Source organism: Melanotaenia boesemani, chromosome 11 (genome assembly GCF_017639745.1).
Source record: "Melanotaenia boesemani isolate fMelBoe1 chromosome 11, fMelBoe1.pri, whole genome shotgun sequence".
NCBI classification, from domain to species: domain Eukaryota; kingdom Metazoa; phylum Chordata; class Actinopteri; order Atheriniformes; family Melanotaeniidae; genus Melanotaenia; species Melanotaenia boesemani.
In genome coordinates, this window is record NC_055692.1 from 20,789,952 (window position 1) to 20,808,712 (window position 18,761).

An 18,761-nucleotide genomic window follows, 5' to 3' on the forward strand; every position below is an offset into this window, starting at 1 on the left:
TTGTGTCTGAATTCCCAGGTCTTGCGCGCCTCTGAGGCTTTTTGCTCGGTGTTTGAAAGATCATTGTGAATTGTGAAGATTGGTCTGAAGATTGGTTTAGATTTGCTACCACGTCACATTAGTGAGACTTGGACTGCCTTCTGAATTTCAAATCTATGTTTATACTTCTTTAATCCTTTTTAATTAAGCTTGTCATTAATTTATAGCCAACATCATACAAAACCCAACCGGAACAATTATTTATGTCTCTTCATAATTTCATTGCAGATGCAGATTTGATTATTAATGTCTCCAGATATATTCACTTCTATTCAACCATAATGACCATGTAGGAAACTGGCAGACATTGATGTGTGTTCAGCCCATGTCGAATCAGTTTCTCACCACCCTTAGGGCTTAATAGGAAACAAAAACTGAATTATGACATGCCAGCAAATTTCTCACTATTCATGCTATAAACAAAACAACCGCAATGACATACAGTTGATATAGTTACTCATTTAATTTCCTTTTAAGTTTTGTGCCTTTTGATGGAAAATGATAATGACTGTGATGGGAAGACAATAATGACTGGCACTAACTTTCCCAGAGTAGAAAAATATTCTTTTTTAAGTTAGACATCGCTGTAAAACTTTGTGTCAGTTTTTCAGTACCATGCAGCAAATGTATTTACTAAAGCATAATAGTTAAAATGTCTTTGCCCTTCATGTTCTTTCTTGATCAAACCTATAAGGATCCATCACAGCCTGCAGTTTGCACAATAATACATTAAATCCATTACTTTGAAGTGTACCTGTGATGAAGGACAGCTGTGTTATGCTGGTAAATGCAATGTTCAGCCAAGCACATATGCAGTTAGAAAAGCCAGAGAACTTGGCTCATATATCATACTGTAGGATTTAGCAAGATTTAGCACAAACACGCAAAGCCAAATGCAATTTCCAAATCCGTGGATACACTCAAAATGCAGGATGTGTAGGTTTGATGCTGTATATGAGTATTTGTAATGCAAGCTTGCTGATGTTGCTTTCAGCTGTTTTATAACCTCCTATTCTTTTTTAAAAACAAGTCATACTTACTTGGTTTTACATACCTACTGTACATAAACTCTTTTAATAAGAAATAATACAAATCTTACTGACATAGCTTACATTTAGTTGGAAATTTTGTTAGAAAAGACTGTAACCACTGCGTTTATGAAATGCGAAAGCATCTCACATTATGTATTTCTTGATGTTTTGATGACCTGCTGATTTCCCTTTGTAGTACTTTCTTTCTATTCACAATCTATAGAAAACAAGGTGTGGACTCCCACATTTGTAGTGACAGGTTTGTATTAGTATAACTGAATTAACTATAGTTGGGGTTATGCTTGTAATTCACATTGACATTATTCCTTGTGCTCAGGTTAAGGTGTTTCAGAAAGCCAGGTTAATGACAGCATAAATTTAACTGAAAGTAAGAACAATGCTCACAGTCTAATGTATGGTACTACTGATAGTACCTCTGACACCAACTTTTATTAAGAGCGTGCTCAACAAAAGAAAGCAGGATCAGCTTTTCTTTTTTCTACCAAACCCACTCTCATTTTGCTGAACTTGTCTTTTCAGCATTTCTTTGTGTTTTGTTAGTTGCTCGACATTTTTTACTGCACAAGGTCATTAATTGTGAAGGGAAATCTCTCAGATGAAAGAGAAAAAAAATCATGGCTTCATGGCTGTATTTCATAGGAAGTTTTTCAAAGAACATATTTTAATTTCATAATGTAAAATAAATATGTTTATATCAAAATTTACAAGACTATATTAAGAAACAACAGAGAGTGGTCCCACTTACTGTGTTGGCAGTGAACTCCGCTGAAACCTTGTGGACACTTGCACACATAACCAATAAAGGTATCTCCCCTGTAGGTCTCACTGATCTCACATGATCCTCTGTTGTGGCAAGGGTTTGGATGACAAGGGCCTGTGTGGGAAAAAAGGAGGAAAACAGACACAGATAATGGGCCAGATGTTTTACTTTGCTGTTGACCGTCTACACAGGAACATAATACAACTAGGTAATATTCACCCTGGTGTAGCACATTGTTTTTCACTGGGTGCATGAATAAAAGTGAAAATACATAGTCATATTCATTCACTCGGGCAGTTGTTTAAGAAACCTTCCTTGCAAAACAAAAAATATATCATATATTGGTTGTGTTTTGAAAGTGCATTTGAAGTGGAAAAGTTTGGATGCATAAATTAAATCTAGAAACTGTTAGAGTACAAGTAAAGCAGCTTGAGAGGAAAAACTGAGGTTGACAGGAGAGTGGGAAGAGTAGTTTCAGTTACTGCTGCTAATCTCAGTGGTTTACAGGGCAGCCCAAGGCGCTGTCTAGAAATCATCGAATATGTCCCCTATGGGAAGGCAAGAAGAGAGCACAGACTAGCTCCGAGGTATAGTAGAGCACCCATCATCTATATACACTGAAAAGTACTCGTAGGTCAGACTGATCTCCCCAAATACAAACAATAATTCTAAAAAGTCTAATTTCTTTATTTTGGTTTTTGTTGACTAAACATTCAAGAGGATAACCTGAACTTGAGACAAAAAAAGAGGTAAAATAGCATCTAGTAGTTTAATTATGGCAGAAATAACAAGCTTTCCCTTTCAAATTAAAGAAGAATGGTCATTATAATGCACAATTCATGAGTTAAAAAGTCCACAATGATTTTTTATTTATTTATTTATTTTGCATCCCAACCTAGAAGGCTAATTATTGAATGTGTGCCTTATTTATATTCCACAGAACTCTTTGAAACAGTGATTACTTAAGTGATTGCATTTGTGAGACTTCTGCTCCTACATTGCAAGGTGCACGTTGACTGGATGGTTAATAATTGACCTTCTGCCACTGATGCCTTTATGATTTGAATAAGAGAGGGTGGAGCCTTTAGTAGTGGCCAGGGTTGCAAAGTGCCCAGTACTGTAGAAAAGGGTATCATGCTTGATGTTCCTTGAATGCTGATTTTACAAATATGTACCTTAATATATATTCAAAGATGTTGAAATAGAAATAAAATCTGTAGGACTTTCCTCCACAATGTGACTTGAGTCCATCTATACCTAACAGAATACACTGAAAATATTCAAGTGAGCATACACACATTTTTATAAGGTCTCATACTTGAAGGTCGTTTCAGAGTAAAACTGAAGCCATAATCCAAGACAGATATTTGAGAAAAGATGGAGGCAAATTTCAGCAACATTTAAAGTGTTCATTCTGAAATTAAACAACTTTGGAACCACCAACAAACTTCTGGGATCTGGTCACACAACCAAACCAAAAAATGACAGATGGATGGCGTTAGGCTGCTAACCAAAGATCCAGTTGCCTCCATAAATGAGATCCAGAGTTCCTTTGTGAAGATAGGAAAACCTTTAAAGACCACCACTGCTACAGAACAAAGATCTGCTGGGAACATGCCAAGAAGAACTTGAATGACTCTAAAACCACAAAAAAACAAAATAATCTGATCTAAAACATAGGCAGACAGTGAACATCATCTCATTAATGGCATCACCCCAGTCAAACATGGTTTCACCAGTGTGGAAACATTTATCATTTATTCAGTTGGTGACATGGACTGGGAAATATATCAGGAAAAAGAGAAAGATGAATGGATGCACAAATATATAGATCATGCTGGGCAAAAATTATTTCATTGTGCAAAGGATCTAAACCAGAGAACACAGAAGCGAGTTCATAACAACTTTGTGAAAGTCCTAGTTGACTTGGATCATTCGCAAGATGACTGGGAATTATCCTGTTGTCACTAATAAAGTTGCTGTAACCAGCTTGTTAGTTAAAAACCCAATATTTATTTAGATATTTAAATCTTTGACATTTAACAATAACAAAAAAGTTCATTCAACCAAGAAAAAAATATCTGAAACATAGTAAAATGTCAAACATTTCAAATAGCTTTCCATCAGCAGTGTATGAGTAAATATATTTATAGGTTTTTAATTTACTGCTGTGCTATGACATGACTCCAAAATTTCCAATCTCTGTCGTAACAAACACACTTTTTAGAAGATGTCACAAGCTGCAAACTAATTATAACATTTGATTTTAAGGAACTAAAGGGTGGTTGACAGTATATTTGGGTATAGATTTATTAATAAGGTGCAGTAAATACCGTTCAAAGGCTGTACACTTGGGAACGTGTGTCCAGACTTTTGACATTAACACTGACGCTATTACTGTGAAAGATAACAAACTTCTTTTTCCAGGAAGCCCACCAACTTCCCCCAACTTTAGGATAACTTTGGACTCCCCTCTTTTCCAGCCAGACCTTCGATCAGGTCACTCCTCTCCCAACTCTCAACTGGAAGATCAAAGTAGCCTCTCCCCCAGGTTCCAAGGAACAGTAGCTCTGCTTTCCTCCAGGCTTCACCAGAGGACAAAGCTGGATTACTTGCTCTCTCTCATCTCCAGATCAGCTCAGAAGCGTCCGATCTCAGTCTGTTCTGTTTTGCAGCAGCAATCCAGAATCTGGAATCTTCTCAGACAAAGTTTCCCTTCAAGAGAGCTGCTTGGTTAGCCTTCTTGCTAACTTCTTCAACTTTGAAAAAGCAATCAGTCTCCTTCTAAGGAAAATCCAGGTAAATATAACCGAGACCCAACTGGACACAGCTGAATTTAGCTGAACAAAGGATCCATTTCTAGTTTCCCCCTGTTCCTCAAGGACCAACCATTTACAAAGGACTGTGGTAACAAAAAGACACACGCTAGGTTTGTGCACTTGAAACCAGCATTAGCTTTAACGTAACATGACATCTGTGTGTGAATGGGTGAATGTGCTGTATTTGTAAAGTGCTTTGGGTATCGTTCCTGGTACAGTTACCACTATATAAATACAGACCATTTAACATTTATGAATAAGCAAGAACAGCTTTATTTATGATTTTGACTGACTTCTTTGTGTTTGTGCTGTTGAATTAATAAAGTTATAATAAGTTTATAAGCAAGTTATGTTGAAGAATTGTTCTCCCATGCTAAACTAGCATCCCTTTAGTCTAACCTAGTATCTTTTGTAATTCCAACATTCACAACCATTTTGATTTGTTTTAACTAATCTAGGCAGAAGAAAGGACCTTGAACATAACTCCTTTGTTCTACTGGACCACCTGTATTGTTGCCAACAAGTGCTAACATGTGGCTACATAGACAAAGAACCACATGATTACTGGTCTCCATGGCAATGGCAGCTATCTTGTGGCTTTCTTGTACTCACATCAACAGTGCCCATCTTGTGTTTTTACGGTGAAGTCCCCATTCTGCCCCGAATAGTTTATCATCTCAGTTTGCATAAACATAGCCTTTATTATCTGCTCTGTCTGTGTCATATTTGTTCAGGATTGGCTCTTACAGAGACAGACCTTCAAGACTGATATTTTTGTATAGTTATTAGCTCTGGAATGCCTCCAGAGGTGCTCTGTAATGGTATACATTAATAATTTTCATTAACTATTAATAATTGTCCATAGATACTTATTAATACTAGACTTGCTCCTACAAAAACCCAACAGTACAAATATCACCACATTTATCATTACTGTTGTTTTCCTTTTCAATATTTAGTCTGGGAAGCAAGAAAATGAGGAAACAAACAAATATTCAAAATAAAAGCAAGGAATTCCTCATGAAATACTCTTTTTTTTATCTGCTGTTTTACCTTTTTTAAAATGACAGTTATTACAAGCAAAGTTACTTTAAATGACCCAGTAAGTTGGCAGGGCCCACATGACTGTGCCTGCAGAAAATTATAATTCTCACATTTCATGAAATATGACACTTGCGTTTTGGTTTCTTAAATCAACTGTATGCCAATAGGTTTCTCGTTTTTTTATACAATCAGTGAACAGCTTCACAGACTTTGCAGATTCAGGATGGATAAATTAAGCTTTAAAAAATGTGTCACTGAATACAAGCTAGGAACACTGTCAAAAATAAAAGATGAAAATGAAATGAAATTCCAGAAGTTTATGTGGTAACTTGAGTTCAAAGCTTTTAAATATCTGTTGAGAAAAGAACCAGAAGAAGCTAATCAATTTGGCTCCAATGGGCATGTCCTTTTGTGAACTCCTACCTTTTTATGGAACTTCTGTGTTTTTTTTATTGTCATATCTTACTGTTGACAGGTAAATTGTGCTTTGACAGACCCCCTTATTTCACTGTTAGTGATAAACAACAAGCAGAAGTCTTAAGGGTGAGAATACCATGCCCTCTTAAGTCAGTTTGACAAATTAACAGCCGTAAGCACAGCATTTGACAATGTCACATAAACGGGACTAGCCTTGAATGGTATTCTATATCATCTTGCAACCATTTTAACCTTGTCTCAATCCAGAAAATGTATACTAAAGGATAAAAAGAAAGTAGATATGTACATAACTAAATAAACATCATCACGGTCATACGTTTTTTGGAATTAGTGGGTCTATGTATGTGAATTACAAATTAGGTAATCCAATCGAAGTCATGCCATTTCAAAGTCAGGCCCTGTATCAATAATAATTCGAGCAGTGGCTAGTCAGCTGAACAGAAGAATGTATAATAGCTTCCATTGAGACCCTGCTCTCAGAGGGAAGGAGGGTGACAGGTTTCAGGCCTATTTTGATGTGACGATCTATGGTTGCACCAGGCGGCACTGACAGCCTCCTTAATGGAGAGTGCAGAATGCAGGAGAAAAAAAACAAAAGCAGAAACAAAGCAGAGAGAAAGAAGGAGCATATAAAAGATGTGGAGAGAACGTATTCTATATGACAACTACATTTGAATCCCATTTTTTTTTGTTGCAAGTAGCTCTGAAACATTATAAAGCAGTATTTCAAAGTGATTGATTAACTCTGACATGTAGAGCTACACATCAGTTTTCTGACTGAAAACATTGCATATCTTTATACAGCATGTGCTGGAAAAGAAGCTTAAACCTGATGGGCTGCAAGGCTAAGTCAGGACAAGATGCCAGTCTCACACACACAGAGACACATACACTCACACTCGCACAGGAAAGGGTTTTTAAAAAAAAAAAAAAAAAAATAAAAAAAAAAAACATATCCAATCAGCTTATCGTATCAAAAACTATTCAGCTGACAAAATGCCAACTAGATTAATTTGTGACAGTAAAACATGATACATTTGTAATACATTGTATAAATGCAGACATGAGGCTGGTTGATGGCTTTGCAGGAAAAGAGTTCAGTTACGGATCTGCCTGTTGTCCAGAACTTTTACCAGTTAAAAAAAAAACATTTGAAGCATCATGAAACAAAAAAAATCTGTAACGGAGCCCAGAACTGTTGAGCAGCTAGAATCCTTCATCGGACAATAATGGGTAAAAAAAACCTCACCTAAAACTCCAGCAACTGGTCTGATCACTTCCCAGACATTCACAACCAGTCATTAACAGGAGAGGGGATGCTACACAAACATCACCCTTATCAATCTTTCTTTAAAATGTGTTGCTGACATCAAATTAAAAACCTGCTAATATTTTCCATGAAACTGTGAAATCCCACCGTTGCAACATCTGAAATGTTGTTTATGTTCTAATGGGAATAAAATACTTTATGAGGACTTTTTGGGGAATTGAGGTAATAAAACAGCCAGTTTACCAATTTACTTTATCAAATTTCGTGAAGTTCCGATGCACAAAGAATGCTGGAAGCAGCCTTTAAAATGGGGCCAAAAAGGAAAAAAAGAAAAAAGAAAAGAAAATCCACCATATTTTCCAGGAAAGAGAAATAACGGGCAATTCATGTCATCCGTGAAAGCACTCTGCCTTGTGTATCTTGTGTGATGCATGTCCAAAGGTAGCATTACCACCTTTTTTGTGTGAATGTCAGCTGCTGCTTGGTTGTACAAGCCAACGCTTTCTCAGTGATTGATGTGAGCCTGTGTTGTGTCCAGCGCAGGGTCTGTGATTTCTTTTCTGGCTGCAAATAGAGGCCAATCAATCAGCTGTGAAACTTGGCCAATGGTTAAACAGGGAGAGGATCTTCTGTTTCCTTGGAGATCAATCACAAAGACGTGGCATTTTCAAGGTTAAGGCCAATATGTGCTCTTACATCTTAGCGGAAACTCAAAAAAAGCTGCTTCTTATAAATTTCTGGTAATCTCAGTGAAGTGGCTCAAGTTGTGGGGCTTTCTGAGCATTTACTGTACAAAAGCATCTGAACACAAGTCTTGATCTTCTTGGCAGCTGCACTTTTTTTATAGCGAAGCATTGATCACAAGGAGAGTCTGCTGGTATCTGACAGAATTGAGAAGACTTGCAAAGAAAAATTCAACTGAAAATTAAACTGTCAGTTTGGAATTTAATACAAAATTTCTGATCTTACACAGCACTGAATTGACAGTGACATCTGGGCCATCACCACCTAGTTAACCTTTCAAAAAAAAATAAATAAATAAAAAAAAATAAACAGAAAATCACACATTTCACCCACCTCAATTTGTGTAAAATTTGCAGTAAAGCTCCTCAGCTCCGAATGCGCAGCCAACCACATCACACAGATATCTAACATGGCCTAATTGTGTCAAATCTATTTTAACCCAACCTCTTTTTCTACAACACCTTCACTGGTTCACGGGCTCGTGGTGATTGCACGCATCCTGTACCTCCACTGATGAAAGCTGGCACTGTAACACCAATATTACATCAAGGAGCTCAGCATGAGCCTCTACACAATCAGGCTTTTAGTGGGCCTTTAGCTTCCCATTTTTGTGTGCCTTTGCCACTGCATAGCCCATCAGGATATAGATAGATATATAGATAGATAGATAGATAGATAGATAGATAGATAGATAGATAGATAGATAGATAGATAGATAGATAGATAGATAGATAGATAGATAGATAGATAGATAGATAGATAGATAGATAGATAGATAGATAGATAGAAAAAATCATAAAATAAAACAATTAGAACTTACTTTCATATAATTTAAGGAACCACTTGTACTAGCACAAATTGAATTATAATAAAATTAACCTTTAAAACAGTAGGTGAATGAAGCTGTTAAGTAGATAATGAACTGTTTCACTTTTCTTTTTTGTTTTCTTTGCAGTTGTTGCATTCACTCGGTTAAGCAATAAATACTCCACTTAATACAGTCTTACACATGACAAGCTCCACTATGGTACTCAAAGGCTAAAAAGGGGTTTGGGGCATGTGACAATCTGAGCTATTTGGGCTTCACATTTTCACAAGGTTGTTTTAAGAAGTCCTTGAAATTATCATGAAACTAAGAACTGGAGACAGTCTTACAGTTTTGTACATTAAAGGAACAGACTTAGAATACTAGCAGATCATGGTAAACTTAAGGGGGATGCGGACTTAGTTTGGATGTCCCTCTCCTTCACTTTCTGCTGTGCTTCAGCTCTTCCTCTGCCCTGCAAGTAAGTAACCATGGCAACTTTAAATGAGTCAATGATTAACAGGTTTAAGACAGCCCTGGGCTGCTGCTGCTGGTAATTTTTATACAGGCACACTGGATTTTTTCATAGGAAATATTATTATTATTATTATTATTATTATTATTATTATTAATTTATTAATTATTATTTTTGAATTATTATTATTCCACTAAGAGAAAGAGAAGAATATGATATTTGATAAGCTGTGAAGTTAACACACAAAGCAGGTGTACCCACTCATCAAACATCCAGTTATAACAGCCCAGCTTTCAGGTTCAGCTTCAGATTCCATGTAGATGTTGGCCAATTCATGGAAATGGTACAATCCAATCTGCTCACACCCAAATAAATACAGGTCACACATGCTAAATATCATCCCCCTTTATGAGTTCAAACAAAGCTTTAGATTATCCAGATTAAAGATTTGGAGGTTGTGGAACAGCAGCTGATATGCTAAATTCATCAAACCTGTCAGAAGTAATTTGGCCTTTTATATCATTCTGGCCTATTTTCTCTCACAGTCCAGTTCCAGGTCAGTGGTCACAAATCACACCTAATTTGTGTCATTTTTAAACCCAATAATAATTTTCTTAGCAGCCTGTCTTCTCTCTGCTCCTACCTGAAATGTACAAATACATAAAATACAAAAAAATAAAACACTCAATGAATAAATGTTAATTGAGTTGAAGAGATAAAATGAATCTACTTAACACTGAAATAATATACACGAACACATTACTGAAGAGTATAAAAAAACAGTAATACTTAATATTTAGCAGTGAACATTTCAAACCTATGAAGACATAACCATACCTAAATTACTGATCAATTCAAGAGTTTTAGAAAGTCTGTTTTGGGAGACACTGATTTCTCCAAACAATAAAAAATAAGAAAAAATCTGAGAAAGTGTTTTTAGAAGTAAATTTTACAAAAGAACACATAATTAAATATGCAGTTGTTATTTAATTTAAAGTTTTAAAGAGTATTCATTGTGCGAAATTAAGCTTTTAAGTATTTCCTTTAACCAAAAAAGTTCAAGCCTTTAATCAAACTATGGTAGTATGTGTGTGTGTGTGTGTGTGTGTGTGTGTGTGTGTGTGTGTGTGTGTGTGTGTGTGTGTGTGTGTGTGCGTGTGTGTGCACAAGTACAAATGCATGTTTGCCTTTCTTTAAGCGATTTAAGCCTAAACTACACAAATCTTTCCATTACAACAACAAACTGCTTTGATTCCTGGGGAATTATGTCTAATCTAAATGAATCATTTTTGTTTTAACCCACTTGATCTCAAATCAACCAGCAGAGATTAATATTAATGAAAGAAACACAAAGACAATTAGCTGCTGAGGATGCACTTGGAACGAGTAAGTTTGTATGCAGTTGCAGTACTTCCCCAGAATGTGAAGTGACATTTTAATTACATTACTGATGAAGATAAATTTGGTACTTGTTTACTGGTGTTCTCTGTGGTTTCGCTTTTGTAACAAAACTGTGACACATATATTTGTTCTTTTTCAATAGTCAGAGGGAGTTATTGTGAATATCAAAAATGTTTTATTAGGAAGAGTCATTCAAAAGAATGCATCTGTATGGAGTATTTACTTTACCACTGACTGAATGCATTACTTTGGGAGTAGATGCAGTGTATATTCAGACTTATGGTAATAGCAAGTATTACAGGGAGACAATGCACTTAACTCTTGAATAAAAATGCTGCTTTTTAAGCTAATGGAATATAAAAATCTGCACTAACACAGTAGAAACAATTTTCATAAGCTACCCCCAAAGTTATGTAAAATATTCAGGTATTCAGAATATTTACCTGCAAGGAAAAACAATCAAGCAAAAGCTATAACTGGACCAAACTTAACTGTGAGCTTATTACTCACAAAACTCTGTACCAAACAGAGACAAGATATTTCTTTCAGCCACACTATTAGAGGAAGTTTAAAGAGGACTGACTGATGAAATGAAATTCCAAATGATATAATCATGAGTCTGCTGACCAGGCATGATCAGTGGGCGGATGAAGGGGTTAGATTGAATAGTAATGAATGAAGGAAGGAAGAGAATTTGCCAAAATTTAGAAACTGGATGAGTTTTCAGCCTTTTTGTCTCCCTGTATCCACAAACACACAACACTTAACAAAACTAGCAAATGAAGAGAGATCATGTTACCAAGCATAAAAATTTCCCACCTGCTGAAGTTGGTTCCTCACCATCTGCTGCTGTTGTTAACAAAAAGGAAAAGGGGAAAAAAGGCGGAGGGGAAGAGAGAAAAAAAATGCATTAGCTTTATCACACTTATGTTCCAGTATTCAGGACTGCAGCTGCATGTAACACTGCTGATTCGACTACACTGTCAACCACACTGCTATACCATGTGTGCAGTAACATTTGACATGTAATTCACTGGGCATACAGTATGTAAAGCCAGGCACACCTGCTACCTGTAGGCCCCTGCATCCTGCCAACAGAAATATCCCACAATAACCTGGCACTGTGTCAGAGCCCATCCCCCCATTTAGACATTCTGTTCTGGTCAGTTGGTTTTGACTAATACATGTTCATCATTCTGGACCAGTGTAGGATTACCCCCTGTGGCATTTATACTTACGTGCTACATCCCCAGCTCCAAAGCCTCAGTACTGCTCCGCGACTGAGATTTGGCCTGTCTACTATCATTACTGCAGTCCTCGATCTCCATCATTACTCATGAAATTGCTCCAAAAAATGTGCCTGAAAGCTGGACACAGCTACAGAGGCAGTAGACCAAGACCATTAAAAGCAGGGGATGATGAAAAGACTGCTATTATTGTTGGGGGATCATCAGAAAAGTGTTCCCATGGATGGATGAATGGATGCATGGATGAATAGATAAACAAGACCCGAATGTAAAGGGGTTTGCTGCTTTATAAAATAAATTAAATGTGCATTTCTGCTGTTTCTCAATACAGCTAATGAAATTATTTACCAGTGGCTTGCTTAATTAAATTGAATACTAATTAGGAATTAGCATATAGAGGGTTAAGGCCACATAGATCATATAGCAGACAGAAATTAGGGCATGCCTGCTTCACAAAGCTGCAAATATATCCAAATCCATCTTAGAAAAATAATTAATTTTTGATTGAAACCCAGACAAAAATACAAAGACATTTCTCCTCTTTATGAAACAACCATCAGCATTCTGTCAACTTGTTTTCCCAAGTTGTTTTTGAATGTGAAAATCAAAAACTGCTGAAGTATCGGTACCCATGGAACATATGATGTGAGTAAACTGAGCAGCATCGTAAAGCTGAAGGTGAAAATGGCTCACTTCAACACAACTTTGTAAAGACACAGGAATGAAAACTGTACCAGAGTCTTTCACAATGCTTTAAATGGGAGAGAAAGCTTAAACCGAAGTCATAAAGAGCCACAGCCAAGCACTTTGTCAGCCTCTCATCAGCCTGGCAGCAGAAGTTCCCCTTTGTGTTTTCCAATGCACATGGGCCAGCGTAATCCCTAACCAAGCACATTCCACGCTTCACTTAGTGTGTTTTTTTTCTACCTTTCTTCTTCACTCTTACCACTAGGGTCAAGTCGCACACTTGCACAAGTCCTCAGATGTGCACTGTATACACATGATTATACAGCACAAAGGAAAAAGAAGTAAAAGAAAAAGCATATGCCTCCAAGTGAAGAGAACAATTCACACCCACACATAAATACACATGCCGAGAAGATGGAGAAGCAGAAAATGAACTTTTTGTTTATCCAAGTGTTGAAGTGGTGAATCATAAGAGTTCATGAAACACTTGGCTGGTGTTCCCTATGGATGAGTAGAACACCCAGTGAGAGTTGCATCACGAGGCTCATCAGTAGACACAAGCATCACTATTTATCTACTGCACCCTGACACGACCAAGCCTTTATTTCAGCACTTAATGACTGTAATGACTGCACCAGTCGTCAAAGCTGAAAAAATGCCTACTCTAATTGCCTGCTTATAAAACCATTCACACCTAAAAGCCTGCACAAAGCTCTACACTAAGGTTAATATTTATCTTACATTTTGTTTATTTGATCCAGGTAGAATGCGTTTCCCATTGCACTTTATTCAAGTGCGTCAAAAAACTTTATGAGTTATCAACATTCTATTATCATCACCTGTGTGATCTACAACGCTCTAAATAGGACATTGATTGGTTTAGAGGGAGGCATAATTATTGGTGGTGTGCTGGCGATTGCCTGTCACTGCTTGAATGAATGGAAATATAAATAAATAAACAGAGCTGTAATATTAGTGTTTTTTATTATTATATAATATATAGTGTTTTTCAGCACCTATGCCAACTTCAAGGATATTATTTCATAAGTTTTATTTTTAATTTGCCAAATGAACATGATACAAAAGAAGTACCATGTCCAACCTTGTGCTTCTAGTTTTTAAACATAGACTTGAATAGTAGGGAATGTTGTTAAAGAAGCACAATATTGTTCCATTTTATATAACTGGAAGTACTAAGAGAGCGCAGACCTCCACCAAGCCATAGTAATTTTTTTTGCCAATGATTGTGGGCATTAGTTTTAGGGTTAGAAGCTCTAATAGCAATATTATCCCTATCTCCCCATCGGCAGGAGCAAACCTACGTCGCAATCTGGTGGTCATGTGACCATGAACAGCTTGCTGGTGAAAATAAACCCTGCACCATACCGGTATCCCTGTTAAAGTGTGCAGATTGTTCTCATAGTTTTAAAATTTCTCCATTGGTTTTTGAATAAAAACTATCCATACACTCACACAGTTTTATTCATACCCTCAGTGTCAAGGCTAGAAAAACATATAAGGTGAAGCAGGAGGACTGAACGAATGCCTTTATGTCTATCCACCGTCACTTTGTGAAGGAGCTGCTGACAAGAAACATTGATAATGTCACAAAAACCACCAACAGACATTTGTTATTGTTACTGTAACTAACCATTTCATGGTAGTTTTGCCATCTGTACAAAAGAACCATAAGTTTTAAACAGTAATAGAATAATAAATGTTTTACTCATCAGTCATAAAACGATTGACCAAGCTGTCAAATATTTAGAAGGACTGTACCGTCTGTATACCATCAGCATAAACATGTTTGGTAGCCGCTAGCCAGTAGCTTTGGTGTCTTTTTGGTAGTTTAAAGAATGATCTCCTGTTGTCTACTATGTTTATGGAAGCCAACCACAACACAATGTTTTTGGCATATTAAAAAGAAACTACGAAAACTAAAGAAAAATCTACGAGGATCAACACTGAAAATCCAACAGTGTTATGCTTTAGCAACCTTTTGTTTTCACCGGCAAAAGACCGGGATGTGAAAAAGTTCACAAATGTTCCCAGATGTTTGTGTCTGCCCTTCGCCTGTAAAGAATCCTTTAAGAAATTCCTGGATGCAGGTGGTGATCCGAATCACCCCCAAAATCTAATCACTTGTTCCCAATTCTATTTCACTGATTTCCTAAAGATTTAACCAAAATCTGTCCATAACCTTTTGAGTTATGTTGCTTACAGATAGACAAACCAACTCCACTGAAAACATAACCTCTGCCTTGGTGGAAGTAATAAACACTTGAAGCTTTGATACATAGTAAAACCGCACAAATAAATTTGTAAAACATGGAGGGCTCTGGAGATGACTTATTTAAATGGCCCCTCCTCTTCCCTTGAGAAGGTCCTCTCTATAGCATGATAAGCTTCCAGCCTGGGACATATTGGTTTAATCTGACTGACAGCCAGGAGGCAGTAATAACCATCCATAATCTAAATAGGAACCAGCCAGCCTGTCCAGCACAGGACTGATATGACGTCAAGGTGTTCAGTGGAGATAGAGAAGCAGGTCCATAGTGAGCAACCATAAAAACCATACAAAAAAAAAAACAATAAAAAAGCCTACAGCTCATACATACTCACATGAGAACGAGGACACATCAGCATGGTAAAACATGAAGGTTTTCATATAAATATGACAATACATGAAAATGTGAGCATGTAAAGTCTCCTTAGTATTCATTTGGGCATTTAAAAGAAACAAATAAAAGCAATAATTCATTAATTTGCTTAAAAATATTTTTGGGGAGTTATATAGTATAACATATAGTGTAATTTGAATGGCAATAGTGACTTACTTCCCCTGGGAGTTCATTAAAAGCAAAAACTTCTTTTCATTTAGAATAGACTTTATTTAGAGTATAAGTTAGAAAATTAAGTGACCTAACATTGATATGCAATCATTATATTTACTATTTGTGCATTAAAATATTAAAATGAATAATTATAAAAAAGGAAGAAAGGCAGAAAAAAGGTAATAGACCTCCAGTGATTTGGAGATTTACAGAGAAGTATGCACGGAGTCTAAATGCAAAGTATTATATGAGGTGGCAATAAAAGAGAGGATCACCTGAAGATTATGGAAGTGTGAAATAAAATCGGTTCATCTTACAAACTATGCCATCACAGTTTTATAGGCTGAAAGACACCTTGAAGTGGAATCAGAGAAGGTGAAAGGGAATAAAAAAACAGCGAAAGAAAATAGTCTAAATAAATATATTAGTTAATGAGTAAAACTTTGCTGGATCTGGCCCTTGGGCAACTCCAAGGATTTTGGAAGTTATATTTAGTTCAATGTGAAGAAGTGAATCATTTTTGAGTGGGACCACGCTGCATTAAGGTTTAATGTACTTTTCCAGTGTTGTTTCTGTATCATTACCATTAACCTTGTAACCCCATTACTGCTTTTATACATCTGCATTTGTCTGGGTAAGGGTCAATACAATGATTACACTGATTATGATAGCAGTGCATTGAACAGTCATGGGAACCAGCATTTTGTTTCAAAATGTTGTTTTTGATGACACTGACCAGATGAAGTCTTTGCTTTCTGGAAAGATTAAGGGTGACTTCAGCTTAATGCCAGTTAGAAAGCAGAGTGGGGTTAATGACATTTAGTAGGTGTTATTGTATAAGTAGCTGCCCTCACATTTACATAACTATGTGTTTTCAAGCTCTCAGCAAATAGTGAAAGATTGCAGGCTGTGCTGTAACTTAATACTGTAACCAGCACTGTATGGTTGTTGGCTGCAGTTAACTTATTTGCAATTATTATATTTCTAAGCATTAAATAAGATTCAACCAAAGAAATGCCAACAATATCAGCCTCAGTTCCACCTAAAACACTGCTTGGCAAACACAGTCCTACCTTCATTGCCAGTCAGGCCACGACAAGGTCAAAAACAAATCCACTTAATGGATGGTACTACTATTTAGCAATGTAGCATCAAGAATGACAGTTGGCTGTCATTGCTAATGCTGCCGGCCCAGAGATCATTCCTGAGACTGGAAAGTCATGTTTGTGTCTGTCTGATGGTAAAAATGTCTGGGAATAAAATTGTTAAATGTTTAAATTGAAAAAAGACAAAGGCAATAAAATTATCACAAAAACCCGTTTGATTTGCCACAAATCTGTATTTAATTAAGGTATGAGTCAAGTCAAAGCTTAAAATGAGCATGTGTGTTTTCCAAGCTGTAAAGGATCAGTATTAATTATGACAATCATCTTCTGTGCAGTGTTGATGTACGGAGGTCATAAACTGTTGCAATAAACTAGCTGTTTTATTTTTCTTATTTTTTTCTAAAAAAAAAGCAACATCCAAAGGAGTTGGAGTGAAATGAAGATTATATGAGTTGCAAAGTGTCATGTGTTACATTAACAGTGTGAGCATGTTCTATATTAGCACTGCAGAGACCCTTTCTCTGTACCTTACACACACACACACACACACACACACACACACACACACACATACACAAGCACACTCTGACCAACAACAGATGCTCAGTGCACATGTATCTCCCACATACCATCACCACTAAAAGTGTTTGCTTCATCACACCCATGCTTATTAACATTAAATCATCTTGCAGCAGAGTGGGTGGGTAACTGTTAAATGACTCACAGAAACAATACCAACAGCAATTAGTGAGGTATTGTTAAACACTTTCTTTACATTAGCTATTGTATCGTCTCATGGCAAGGGGGTGCAGTAGTATACCCTTTTATGTCAAGTGAAGCAAACCATCACTGTGTAAGCAATAACCAAAGGGGCAGTTTGAGAACTTATCTGTCTTCTGGGAATCATTTACATGTCATTTTAACTTCAAAATGCGAGACAAGAAAGTTTTACAATGAACAATCAAAATTTATCCAAAGACCTTGTTGTAAGAGACTGCTCATTTCAGACGATAGACATGTTTTTACAGTCCACGTTTACTATTCCCTACTATTACAATTCCTTATTTTTGCCATTCACACCAGCAAATGGTTAGGAGTTAGGAGTTAAGAGAGAAAAAAATAATAATAAAAAGGAGTTAAAAACACCTGCTTGGGGTTATAACTAATGTGCGAGGCTAATCTACAGATTACAAACTACATGTTTAGAGCGTTACAAAAATGTATATAACCACAGCGTATTGGAGTATTTCTGGGTTACAATTTTAGTCGTATGCAGTGTATTTACTAATACTTGAACTAATTATTCTTTCCATTGTTGCAACGCAGTTACCATTAATAGTTAACGCTGAAGCTACATGTAGTGTTACACTATAACTCTGCACATTGACACTGTCTTCATCTGACTGGGGGCTTAGGGGGAGAAACAACCACATGCCTAATTGATGAAGATTGACTGATGAAGAGTAAAATGTCATGGCAGACTAAATCAGTGTGTGCAGCCGATCACACACAAACAACTATTTAGTTTCCATTCCTTTCATTAGTCAGATTTAATATTCAGTTTTATTGTGAAAAGTTAATGCAGATGAATTTGAAGTTCTTTCAAAGGGAACATATTTGATCTTTTTTTTTTTTTTTTAAGTAATGGAATAATTACTTTTCTAAATTACTATGTACGCTGGAAGTTTGTTACTAACTCAGTTACTTTTTGTGAGAAGTAACAAGTAACTATACTTAATTACTTTTTTTAAGTAACATGCTCGCTGGTCATATGTGACCACTCCCCTTCAAAAACACATTAAGTATATGTTGCCCTCCAAGACTGTAGCACACTTAAGTTTTGGACTCATGGAGATTTATACAGTAATGGTTACATGCATAATTTCTGCTAAGTCTGGGCCACTACACTTAATGTTAAATAAAAATGATAATGGATGTAATTTATATAGCCCTCTTCAAGGCACCTAAAGTCCTTTACACTGAATCCATTATTCATTCATTCCACATTCATACACCAGTGTTGGTAATCTGTATGTGTAA

The 18,761-nt window shown here is 36.4% G+C and overlaps 1 protein-coding gene across 3 annotated transcripts in view; it reads right to left on the reverse strand.

The window, feature by feature from the left end:
- LOC121649494 (EGF-like repeat and discoidin I-like domain-containing protein 3) overlaps positions 1 to 18,761 on the reverse strand; it is a 113,082-nt gene that overhangs the window by 77,071 nt on the left and 17,250 nt on the right. Inside the window, exons 2-3 of one of the 3 annotated variants that reach the window (XM_042000363.1) lie at positions 11,667 to 11,693; positions 1,837 to 1,965 (exon numbers count right to left, since the gene is read on the reverse strand). In XM_042000363.1, the coding sequence (XP_041856297.1) occupies positions 1,837 to 1,965; positions 11,667 to 11,693 (156 nt within the window). Of the gene's footprint in view, positions 1 to 1,836; positions 1,966 to 11,666; positions 11,697 to 18,761 lie in introns of all 3 variants that reach the window. The other 2 variants (XM_042000361.1, XM_042000364.1) reach the window with 2 other exon arrangements.